The sequence below is a fragment of the Oncorhynchus keta genome, chromosome 24, assembly GCF_023373465.1.
Source record: "Oncorhynchus keta strain PuntledgeMale-10-30-2019 chromosome 24, Oket_V2, whole genome shotgun sequence".
Taxonomy (NCBI): Eukaryota; Metazoa; Chordata; class Actinopteri; order Salmoniformes; family Salmonidae; genus Oncorhynchus; species Oncorhynchus keta.
In genome coordinates this window covers 12,893,650-12,907,448 of record NC_068444.1, presented here as the reverse complement: position 1 = coordinate 12,907,448, position 13,799 = coordinate 12,893,650, and the positions used below count along the sequence as shown (strand labels likewise).

General features: G+C 41.2%; 1 protein-coding gene across 3 annotated transcripts in view; it reads right to left on the bottom strand.

The window, feature by feature from the left end:
• LOC127911372 (RNA binding protein fox-1 homolog 3-like) overlaps positions 1 to 13,799 on the bottom strand; it is a 1,085,108-nt gene that overhangs the window by 526,682 nt on the left and 544,627 nt on the right. For all 3 annotated transcript variants that reach the window (XM_052477708.1, XM_052477709.1, XM_052477707.1), the window contains exon 4: positions 11,465 to 11,527. In XM_052477708.1, coding sequence (XP_052333668.1) covers positions 11,465 to 11,486 — 22 coding nt within the window. In that variant the 5' untranslated portion in view covers positions 11,487 to 11,527. The remainder of the gene's footprint in view (positions 1 to 11,464; positions 11,528 to 13,799) is intronic.

Genomic DNA, 13,799 nt, shown 5'->3' with positions numbered 1-13,799 from the left:
TAGAATTAGCCTACTTTTTAATTTGTGATTTTTTTTTGTCATGGACGACTGATTGGACTCATTGCTTCGAGTTGAAAAAAAATACTGCTCTCAGAATGTCGTGCTTTGAGCACGATTGTAATGTGCTTTTCGCATGTGGAAATATGCTACATTTGCAATAAACCTATTGATAATGCTTTTGTTTGTGACACTTTGATATCTTGATCATTTGCAGCTGTTTATCAAAAGTGCTCGAGTTTGAGCATGTGTCTTCTAGGCCGATGGACTTTAATTTTTTCTTCATAAATTAGATTGAATAATAAAAGCCCCACCTGTGATCTTCTTAAAGTAAAGTTTTTTTGACAGTATGGAGGACAATACCACAAGGGAGTTTAGAAGGGAGGAACTAGGGCTGTTAAGTTGACCATTACCGGCACACCAGCGGTCACGAGTCATGACGGCAGTCAAATTCCACTTGACCAGTTTGGTCATGGTAATTAGAATTCTCCAAGCTCTGATGCGGCTGATGGTCATTAGTAGCCAACCAAACTTGCTAACTGCCTCGTACTCAGCACTCTATTGTCCCTCTAATCACTCTGACATCAATGCAAATGTATTCGAGAATCTAATCAAACACTTCATGAGAGCCCATGAGCTCATGTTGCCCAATATTTCAATAGGCCATGCAATTGCGTGAGAAAACAGAGTTTGGATGGCCTCTATTCTATAGGCTAGGCCTACTATATTTATTTCTCAATTTCCTAATATTAAGCACATTGCTTCTCTTTACAACAGGAGTATAGCCTACCTGGCTGGCATCAAAATGAACCAGGGGAAAAGAGTCCTCCATTTGCTATTGATGTGTATAGATTACATATACCCCCCTGTTTCGAGACAGGTGCATGATAATGGTCCAATCCAGAGTGTGTGAGTGGAGCGTGCCAATTTGAATGGAGCGTGGAGAGAGATTGTCAGCCTTCTCTCCCTTCTCTCCCGCTCCAATTTCACTCCAGTAGCGCTCCAGTAGCTCTCACTTCACGAGCTCAGGGCATGCCCGGCCCATCATGCATTTGTGCTCTGTTTGTGTGCTGCTATAGCCCCTTGCTTTAGCTACTATCATGGAGTTCACTAAATATTTTCAGAAAGAAACTGATAAAACACACAGGTGCTAAATCAAGGTGACTTATAAAGATGAGGACCAAGAGCAAGAGAGGGAGTGTGGTGATGTAGTGTCCACAACTGAAGAATCACTGTGGAATCTGAACAGACACGTATCCTGAAAGCATGATTCTCTACTTACTACGTGCACATGCTAAAAGAAAGGAACGAGGTGGGTAGATAACTAAGTGTCTCATTGTAGCAACATTTTTATAAACTAAAAATCTCTTAAAAGTTGTGTTTATTTTTGTTTAATTATCTATACAATTCTGGCCCAATAGGCCTGGCATATTCCCACAATCGAGGAGCTTTCCATTTTGATTGGGTTATCTTGTCTAAATATATATATATATATATATAATAACTTGTATCTGTCTTGTACATGTGGTGTCCTCCTCTGACAGTTGTGTGCCTCTTTTTGTGAAGGTTGGAATTGTTTAGTTGACCTTCCTCTCCTGTAGCAGATCATGGACTGTGATTCCCTGGTCAGCCATGACCTCATCACCTGGACAGAGGTACTCCAGGAACCCAGAAACCGATGCTATATATATACCTCCATGTGCTGAGGAGATGAACACTAGACCACAAGGTGCAATGACCACCAGGTACTTGATAGTGTTCTGGGCTTAGTAATGGCTGAATGACTCCCCCCTTTGAATCCAGATTCTTGCTCTTCTGTAAAGCAGTTTCTGAGCAGTCAATAATGCAGGTTGTTCCTGGGCCGTGGTCCTTAAAACACTGTGGCATTGTAGCACGGATGGTCTCCCTTGGCAACAATGGAATGTACTCAGATTCCCTTCCATCGTGTCAATCCAATAACTATTCACTCGACTGACAATGCTCTTGGAAACACCGAACCTTTCTGCTAAATACTAATGCAGCAAGTTGAGGTTCAGCTTCATCAGTGTCATCAGGAGTTGGTCTGTCAGGTCTCACTGAAAGCTGCCTTTGTAGAGGGGTAGAAGATGTTCCGCCAGGGTAGAAAAGGCAGAAAGAGACAAGCCCGTCTTTGTAGATGGGTAGAAGATGTTCCGCCAGGGTAGAAAAGGCAGAAAGAGACAAGCCTGTCTTTGTAGATGGGTAGAAGATGTTCCGCCAGGGTAGAAAAGGCAGAAAGAGACAAGCCTGTCTTTGTAGATGGGTAGAAGATGTTCCGCCAGGGTAGAAAAGGCAGAAAGAGACAAGCCTGTCTTTGTAGATGGGTAGAAGATGTTCCGCCAGGGTAGAAAAGGCAGAAAGAGACAAGCCCGTCTTTGTAGATGGGTAGAAGATGTTCCGCCAGGGTAGAAAAGGCAGAAAGAGACAAGCCTGTCTTTGTAGATGGGTAGAAGATGTTCCGCCAGGGTAGAAAAGGCAGAAAGAGACAAGCCTGTCTTTGTAGATGGGTAGAAGATGTTCCGCCAGGGTAGAAAAGGCAGAAAGAGACAAGCCTGTCTTTGTAGATGGGTAGAAGATGTTCCACCAGGGTAGAAAAGGCAGAAAGAGACAAGCCTGTCTTTGTAGATGGGTAGAAGATGTTCCGCCAGGGTAGAAAAGGCAGAAAGAGACAAGCCCGTCTTTGTAGATGGGTAGAAGATGTTCCACCAGGGTAGAAAAGGCAGAAAGAGACAAGCCTGTCTTTGTAGACGGGTAGAAGATGTTCCGCCAGTGTAGAAAAGGCAGAAAGAGACAAGCCTGTATGCAGTCGACAGAGTGCTTCATTCCTCTGCATGGTTTTGTAGAGAGAAGCTGCTGGGCACTGCCTAATATGTAGTTTTACATGATCTTTACATCATCATGTAAAACTTTACAGAATCACCTGAGCTGTAGTTGTGATTACCTGAGCTGTAGTTGTGATTACCTGAGCTGTAGTTGTGATTACCTGAGCTGTAGTTGTGATCACCTGAGCTGTAGTTGTGATTACCTGAGCTGTAGTTGTGATTACCTGAGCTGTAGTTGTGATTACCTGAGCTGTAGTTGTGATTACCTGAGCTGTAGTTGTGATTACCTGAGCTGTAGTTGTGATTACCTGAGCTGTAGTTGTGATTACCTGAGCTGTAGTTGTGATCACCTGAGCTGTAGTTGTGATCACTTCGAGACGGGTCTGCCCATTGGGTTCGGGCATCCTTCTCTGAAGCCATATTCATTCCTTCTATCTGTGTTGGCCAATCCTCGTTTTCAATGTGGTGAACACTTGAGCCTTTTGTCTCATCTATTAAGAAATCAGTATCGCTTTGATAAACAAGTCAATGGACAATTAATAACATAACACCATACTGCATGGATGATCCTAATAATATCTAATATTCATAATAGTTAAGTGTATATCAAATGGGTGTTATTATATTATTTATTGAGTTGTAGAGGAAATGCATGGTGCTATTATGAGACTGTGCTTAGATAGAAGAGCAAGATGGAGACTCTACATGAGAAACTGCTCAAGCGTTTATCTTAACTGTCACCGATGACTGCCTGACCAACACCTGACACCTGTTTCTTTTCAAGTGGCGCATCTTAGACAAGCCATTTTCATTTAACCTTTATTCCAGGTGTATTTAACCTTTATTTAACATGTATTTAACATTTATTTAACCTTTATTTAACATGGTAAGTCAGTTTAAGAACAAATTCTTATTATGAATGATGGCCTACCCCGGCCAAACCCGGACAACGATGGGCCAATTGTGCGCCACCCTTTGGGACTCCCAATCAGGGCCGGATGTGATACAGCCTTTGAATCGAACCAGGGTCTGTAGTGATGCATCGCGCACTGAGACGCAGAGCATGCTATTCTGTTCTTCTGAAATAGACTAGATGTTTGTTTAGACATGTCTAAAATAAAAAATAAAACAAGTATTGTGAAGGTGTAGACTATATTACATGGATTTATTGTGATGGTGTAGGCTATATTACATGGATTTATTGTGATGGTGTAGACTATATTACATGGATTTATTGTGATGGTGTAGACTATATTACATGGATTTATTGTGATGGTGTAGGCTATATTACATGGATTTATTGTGATGGTGTAGACTATATTACATGGATTTATTGTGATGGTGTAGACTATATTACATGGATTTATTGTGATGGTGTAGACTATATTACATGGATTTATTGTGATGGTGTAGACTATATTACATGGATTTATTGTGATGGTGTAGGCTATATTACATGAATTTATTGTGATGGTGTAGGCTATATTACATGGATTTATTGTGATGGTGTAGACTATATTACATGGATTTATTGTGATGGTGTAGACTATATTACATGGATTTATTGTGATGGTGTAGGCTACATTACATGGATTTATTGTGATGGTGTAGACTATATTACATGGATTTATTGTGAAGGTGTAGGCTATATTACATGGATTTATTGTGATGGTGTAGGCTATATTACATGGATTTATTGTGATGGTGTAGACTATATTACATGGATTTATTGTGATGGTGTAGACTATATTACATGGATTTATTGTGATGGTGTAGGCTATATTACATGGATTTATTGTGATGGTGTAGGCTATATTACATGGATTTATTGTGATGGTGTAGACTATATTACATGGATTTATTGTGATGGTGTAGACTATATTACATGGATTTATTGTGATGGTGTAGACTATATTACATGGATTTATTGTGATGGTGTAGGCTATATTACATGGATTTATTGTGATGGTGTAGACTATATTACATGGATTTATTGTGATGGTGTAGACTATATTACATGGATTTATTGTGATGGTGTAGGCTATATTACATGGATTTATTGTGATGGTGTAGGCTATATTACATTAATTTATTGTGATGGTGTAGGCTATATTACATTAATTTATTGTGATGGTGTAGGCTATATTACATTAATTTATTGTGACGGTGTAGGCTATATTACATTAATTTATTGTGATGGTGTAGGCTATATTACATTAATTTATTGTGATGGTGTAGGCTATATTACATTAATTTATTGTGATGGTGTAGACTATATTACATGGATTTATTGTGATGGTGTAGGCTATATTACATTAATTTATTGTAATGGTGTAGGCTATATTACATGGATTTATTGTGATGGTGTAGGCTATATTACATGGATTTATTGTGATGGTGTAGGCTATATTACATGGATTTATTGTGATGGTGTAGGCTATATTACATGGATTTATTGTGATGGTGTAGACTATATTACATGGATTTATTGTGATGGTGTAGGCTATATTACATGGATTTATTGTGATGGTGGAGACTATATTACATGGATTTATTGTGAAGTTGTAGACTATATTACATGGATTTATTGTGATGGTGTAGGCTATATTACATGGATTTATTGTGATGGTGTCGGCTATATTACATGGATTTATTGTGATGGTGTAGGCTATATTACATGGATTTATTGTGATGGTGTAGGCTATATTACATGGATTTATTGTGAAGGTGTAGACTATATTACATAGATTTATTGTGATGGTGTAGGCTATATTACATGGATTTATTGTGAAGGTGTAGGCTATATTACATGGATTTATTGTGATGGTGTAGACTATATTACATGGATTTATTGTGATGGTGTAGACTATATTACATGCATTTATTGTGATGGTGTAGGCTATATTACATGGATTTATTGTGATGGTGTAGGCTATATTACATGGATTTATTGTGATGGTGTAGGCTATATTACATGGATTTATTGTGAAGGTGTAGACTATATTACATGGATTTATTGTGATGGTGTAGACTATATTACATGGATTTATTGTGATGGTGTAGACTATATTACATGGATTTATTGTGAAGGTGTAGACTATATTACATGGATTTATTGTGATGGTGTAGACTATATTACATTTACATGGATTTATTGTGATGGTGTAGACTATATTACATGGATTTATTGTGATGGTGTAGACTATATTACATGGATTTATTGTGAAGGTGTAGGCTATATTACATGGATTTATTGTGATGGTGTAGACTATATTACATGGATTTATTGTGATGGTGTAGACTATATTACATGGATTTATTGTGATGGTGTAGACTATATTACATGGATTTATTGTGATGGTGTAGACTATATTACATGGATTTATTGTGATGGTGTAGGCTATATTACATGGATTTATTGTGATGGTGTAGGCTATATTACATGGATTTATTGTGATGGTGTAGACTATATTACATGGATTTATTGTGAAGGTGTAGGCTATATTACATGGATTTATTGTGATGGTGTAGGCTATATTACATGGATTTATTGTGATGGTGTAGACTATATTACATGGATTTATTGTGATGGTGTAGACTATATTACATGGATTTATTGTGATGGTGTAGACTATATTACATGGATTTATTGTGATGGTGTAGACTATATTACATGGATTTATTGTGATGGTGTAGACTATATTACATGGATTTATTGTGATGGTGTAGGCTATATTACATGGATTTATTGTGATGGTGTAGGCTATATTACATGGATTTATTGTGATGGTGTAGACTATATTACATGGATTTATTGTGATGGTGTAGACTATATTACATGGATTTATTGTGATGGTGTAGGCTATATTACATGGATTTATTGTGATGGTGTAGACTATATTACATGGATTTATTGTGATGGTGTAGACTATATTACATGGATTTATTATGTAGATGTTCCAGAGGTCTGCATCAGTGGTTTGTATGAAGCCAGGAGATGCTAAATGTGTTTATGTTGATTAACGGTAAATGACTGTGAGACCGACAGTTATGTGACATTCACCGGTTCAACCCTCGGAGGAAGTCCAGTAAACGTTTATTCCAGGCTGGGATGTGAACTATGCAGCTGTTGCAGTAGCACATTTATAACTGGCTGTCCACTGGGGCACATTCATAACACTGATTCTGTTGCAGTTCCTCAACAGAAACAAATTAAACCTACCTGGATTTGTCCAATAGAAACTCTCGTTTTGCTCTGTTTGCTTTCGTTTGGTTCTTACAGATGCACTATGCAGATATCGCTCGGGCATTTCCCGGTTGCAAAATGCATAATAATTTGCTTAATTTCAGTTTATGTCACAAAACAAGCAACTATAGCGGAGAGAATCATTGTACCGTTTAAACCGTTGTGAAATATCTCAGACTGCTGACGTCATTACCTCCGTTTTGTCAAGTTGGATAATCTTTGGATGTCGACAGCAACACCCCAAGACATTCTAAAGAGACCTATTCCTTCTATTTTCCTTCATTCCATTAAACACATTTGGTGTGTCACCATAGTGGTCTCTGACTTGTCCTTTTTGTAATCTGTTACATGAAGGGGTCTTTTACTCCTCTTTTTCAACTACAATTTTTTATTTTACCTTTATTTTACTAGGCAAGTCAGTGAAGAACAAATTCTTATTTTCAATGACGGCCTAGGGCCAGTGTGTTAACTGCCTGTTCAGGTGCAGAACGACAGATTTTGTACCTTGTCAGATCGGGGATTTGAACTTGCAACCTTTCGGTTACTAGTCCAATGCTCTAACCACTAGGCTACCCTGCCACCCCAGAATGGAAAGAGAGAGAGAGAGAGAGAGAAAGAGAGAAAGAAATGACATCTTGGGGATGTAATTCGAAAACATAATTTTATCTTTCACTGCTATGCGGATGACACACAGCTGTACATTTCAATGAAACATGGTGAAGCCCCAAAATTGCCCTCTCTAGAAGCCTGTGTTTCAGACATAAGGAAGTGGATGGCTGCAAACGTTCTACTTTTAAACTCAGACAAAACATAGATGCTAGTTCTAGGTCCCAATAAACAAAGAGATCTTCTGTTGAATCTGACAATTAATCTTAATGGCTGTACAGTCGTCTCAAATAAAACTGTGAAGGACCTCGGCGTTACTCTGGACCCTGATCTCTCTTTTGACAAACATATCAAGACTGTTTCAAGGACAGCTTTTTTCCATCTACGTAACATTGCAAAAAATCAGAAATGTTCTGTCCAAAATGATGCAGAAAATGTATCCATGCTTTTGTTACTTCTAGGTTAGACTACTGCAATGCTCTACTTTCCGGCTACCTGGATAAAGCACTAAATAAACTTTAGTTAGTGCTAAATACGGCTGCTAGAATCCTGACTAGAACCAAACAATTTGATCATATTACTCCAGTGCTAGCCTCCCTACACTGGCTTCCTGTCAAACAAGGACTGATTTCAAGATTTTACTGCTAACCTACAAAGCATTACATGGGCTTGCTCCTACCTATCTCTCTGATTTGGTCCTGCCGTACATACCTACACGTACGCTACGGTCACAAGACGCAGGCCTCCTAATTGTCCCTAGAATTTCTAAGCAAACAGCTGGAGGCAGGGCTTTCTCCTATAGAGCTCAATTTTTATGGAATGGTCTGCCTACCCATGTGAGAGACGCAAACTCGGTCTCAACCTTTAAGTCTTTACTGAAGACTCATCTCTTCAGTGGGTCATATGATTGAGTGTAGTCTGGCCCAGGAGTGGGAAGGTGAACGGAAAGGCTCTGGAGCAACGAATCGCCCTTGCTGTCTCTGCCTGGCCGGTTCCCCTCTTTCCACTGGGATTCTCTGCCTCTAACCCTATTACAGTGGCTGAGTCACTGGCTTACTGGTGCTCTTCCATGCCGTCCCTAGGAGGGGTGCGTCACTTGAGTGGTTGAGTCACTGATGTGATCTTTCTGTCTGGGTTGGCGAGAGAGAAAGAGAAAGAGAGAGAGGAGGCGAGCGAGCGAGCGAGATATAAAGACCGAGAGGGAGTGGTTTGTCACTCAGCAGGCTGAATTAAAGAGGCTTGTTGTGGCTTTTAATATCCATTCATTGGGTGGACTGCTGACAGTGTGAGAGTGGTGCTCAGCTCAGCTAGCCCAGTCAGGCTAGGATTTATAGCTGGCTCTAATGGGCATGCCCAGAACCAATGGACTGCAGTCAGCACATTACCTCTCTCTAGCACTTCCACTCACCACACACACAGAGGAACACACACAGAGGAACCACACACAGAGGAACCACACACAGGGGAACACACACACAGAGGAACCACACACAGAGGAACACACACACAGAGGAACACACACACAGAGGAACACACACACATAGGAACACACACACAGAGGAACACACACAGGGGAAACACACACACAGAGGAACACACACACAGAGGAACACACACAGAGGAACACACACACAGAGGAACACACACAGGGGAACACACACAGAGGAACACACACACAGGGGAAACACACACAGAGGAACACACACACAGAGGAACACACACACAGAGGAACACACACAGGGGAACACACACACAGAGGAACACACACACAGAGGAACACACACAGGGGAACACACACAGGGGAACACACACACAGAGGAACACACACAGAGGAACACACACACAGAGGAACACACACACAGAGGAACACACACACAGAGGAACACACACAGAGGAACACACACACAGGGGAACACACACACAGAGGAACACACACACAGAGTAACACACACAGGGGAACACACACAGGGGAACACACACACAGAGGAACACACACACAGAGAAACACACACAGAGGAACACACACACAGAGGAACACACACAGAGGAACACACACACAGGGGAACACACACACAGAGGAACACACACACAGAGTAACACACACAGGGGAACACACACAGGGGAACACACACACAGAGGAACACACACACAGGGGAACACACACACAGAGGAACACACACACAGGGGAACACACACACAGAGGAACACACACACAGAGTAACACACACAGGGGAACACACACAGGGGAACACACACACAGAGGAACACACACACAGAGGAACACACACACAGAGGAACACACACACAGAGGAACACACACACAGAGGAACACACACACAGAGGAACACACACAGAGGAACACACACACAGGGGAACACACACACAGGGGAACACACACACAGAGGAACACACACAGGGGAACACACACACAGGGGAACACACACACAGAGGAACACACACACAGGGGAACACACACACAGGGGAACACACACACAGAGGAACACACACAGAGGAACACACACAGGGGAACACACAAACAGAGGAACACACACAGAGGAACACACACAGAGGAACACACACACAGAGGAACACACACACAGAGGGACACACACACAGAGGAACACACACACAGGGGAACACACACACAGAGGAACACACACAGGGGAACACACACACAGGGGAACACACACAGGGGAACACACACACAGAGGAACACACACAGAGGAACACACACACAGGGGAACACACACACAGAGGAACACACACACAGAGGAACACACACACAGAGGAACACACACAGAGGAACACACACACAGAGGAACACACACACAGAGGAACACACACAGAGGAACACACACACAGAGGAACACACACACAGAGGAACACACACACAGAGGAACACACACAGAGGAACACACACACAGGGGAACACACACACAGGGGAACACACACACAGAGGAACACACACAGGGGAACACACACACAGGGGAACACACACAGGGGAACACACACACAGAGGAACACACACAGAGGAACACACACACAGGGAACACACACACAGAGGAACACACACACAGGGGAACACACACACAGAGGAACACACACACAGAGTAACACACACAGGGGAACACACACAGGGGAACACACACACAGAGGAACACACACACAGGGGAACACACACACAGAGGAACACACACACAGAGGAACACACACACAGAGGAACACACACACAGACGAACACACACACAGAGGAACACACAGACAGAGGAACCACAGGGGAACACACACACAGAGGAACCACAGGGGAACACACACACAATGGAACACACACACAGAGGAACCACAGGGGAACCACAGGGGAACACACACACAGAGGAACCACAGGGGAACACACACACAGAGGAACACACACACAGAGGAACCACAGGGGAACCACAGGGGAACACACACACAGAGGAACACACACACAGAGGAACACACACAGGGAGGTAGAGACACTCATAGGAACACACACACAATCAAACACAGGAGCTTACACAAGGTTTTGCGTGAGGACGCAGGCACACATGAACACACACTTTTGTTGCTCACATGGCTGTGAGGACATACACTTCTGCGCGCACACACACACACACACACACACACACACACACACACACACACACACACACACACACACACACACACACACACACACACACACACACACACACACACACACACACACACACACACACACACACACACACACACACACACACACACACACACTGACCTGCCCAGCTGGGGGTATCCATGTACAGCTGACAGCTGACAGTGAGGGGACTGATGTGGTGCCCTGAAGGAGAAACAAACATTACAACAAACATTAGTACAAACATTACAACAACACTAGTACAAACATTACAACAAACATTAGTACAAACATTACAACAACATTAGAACAAACATTACAACAAACATTAGTACAAACATTACAACAACACTAGTACAAACATTACAACAAACATTAGTACAAACATTACAACAGCATTAGAACAAACATTACATCAAACATTACGAGCGAGCGACTGGAACTATGTCCACTGTGAGATAAAACCTCTCTAATAGCTAACTACAGCCTCTAGTAGATCATTAGAGTCTGAAATATGACTGGAACTCTGTCCACTGTGAGATAAAACCTCTCCAATAGTTAACTACAGCCTCTAGTAGATCATTAGAGTCTGAAATATGACTGGAACTCTGTCCACTGTGAGATAAAACCTCTCCAATAGTTAACTACAGCCTCTAGTAGATCATTAGAGTCTGAAATATGACTGGCACTATGCCCACTGTGAGATAAAACCTCTCCAATAGTTAACTACAGCCTCTAGTAGATCATTAGAGTCTGAAATATGACTGGAACTCTGTCCACTGTGAGATAAAACCTCTCCAATAGTTAACTACAGCCTCTAGTAGATCATTAGAGTCTGAAATATGACTGGCACTATGCCCACTGTGAGATAAAACCTATCCAATAGTTAACTACAGCCTCTAGTAGATCATTCGAGTCTGACATATGACTGGAACTATGTCCACTGTGAGATAAAACCTCTCAACTACACACAGCTGTATCCTCAAGCCAGAGTGAGGGAACTACAGGCACACAACCCCAGGCGTCCAGACCCCATACACTGTTTGAAATCAAGTTATCTACCTAGAACCTTCTATGAAGGGTTCTACCAAGAACCATTTCATTATCTAAAGGTTCTTCCTATAACTGTTTGTCAGGTGTAAAGTAATTAATTAAAAATACTTTGTAGTGCTACTTAAGTAGTTATTCATGGTATCTGTACTTTACTTTACTATTTCTAGTATTTATATTTATTTTACTTTGCTTGACTAAATTCCTAAAGAAAATAATGTACTTTGTACTCCATACATTTTCCCTGACATCCAAAAGTACTCGTTACATTTTGAATGCTTAGCAAGACAGAAAAATGGTCTAATTCACACACTTCAAGAGAACATCCCTGCTCATCCCTGGCAGACTAAACACACATTCTTTGTTAGTAAATGATGTCCGAGTGTTGAAGTGTGCCACTGGCTATTCACCACATTGTTAGGCAATAACTCGTCCCTCAAAGAAAGGTCTTATGATATATGTAATTATTGTCATAAATAATTACATTTTAAGGAAAATCTGGTCTGGTTTGCTTAATTTAATATATTTTTAGCAATTGCAACTTTTTTTTACTTTCACTCAAGTAGTATTTTACTGGGTGACTTTCACTTTTACTTGAGTCATTTTCGATGACGTTATCTTTACTTAAGTATGACAACTGGGTACTTTTTCCACCACTGCCGTTTATGAAGGGTTCTACCAAGAACCCTGTTCTTCCAAGAACCCTCTATGAACATAGAGATCCCACCAGCCCTATTAGTGTTTAAAATGTAACTATTTATGGCAATAATTACATATATCATAAGGCCTTTCTTTGAGGGCCGAATTATACCCTAACAATGTGGTGTTAGGAATCTCCTGGTTTAAAGTCCACATCAGGCCTACACATCATATTATGCCTGCTTGCAAAGTGATGTGTAATTCCTATTTGAATCCAGACAGAGTTAGGATATCCAAACATTAAAGGAAAACTCTACCCCAACACAATGTTTTGGTATTTGTTTCATTAGTCTATTGTTTGCATAGTCCCAAAACGCTTTGCTTGTCAGCAATCAAGTTTTCAAGATATGTTTCTTTTGAAATAAAGAACCATCCCTGTATGATTTCTGTATTTGGAACGGGGAAGGGTAGCAGGTACAAGGTGCACCGGTTTCTGGTAAGAACTAAAACGCTGCTGGGTTTTTCACGCGTGTTGATCAAAGTGGTTCTTGGTAGAACCCTAATCACTCCGCAAAGAACCCTTTTGGAACCCATTTGGAACCGCTTTTTGTAAGAGTGTTGAGAAGAGAGGGATGAGGAGGCAGAAGAATAGAAGGAGGGAAAAGGGAGGATAAATGACAATCTAGTAAGTTTACTTTTGGAAGTGCTTTGCCATACACAAACCTCCCGTGTGTTATACCATATTAGCCGCAGTGGACCCTAGGGAAACGCTGTCTGAGTGACTAAA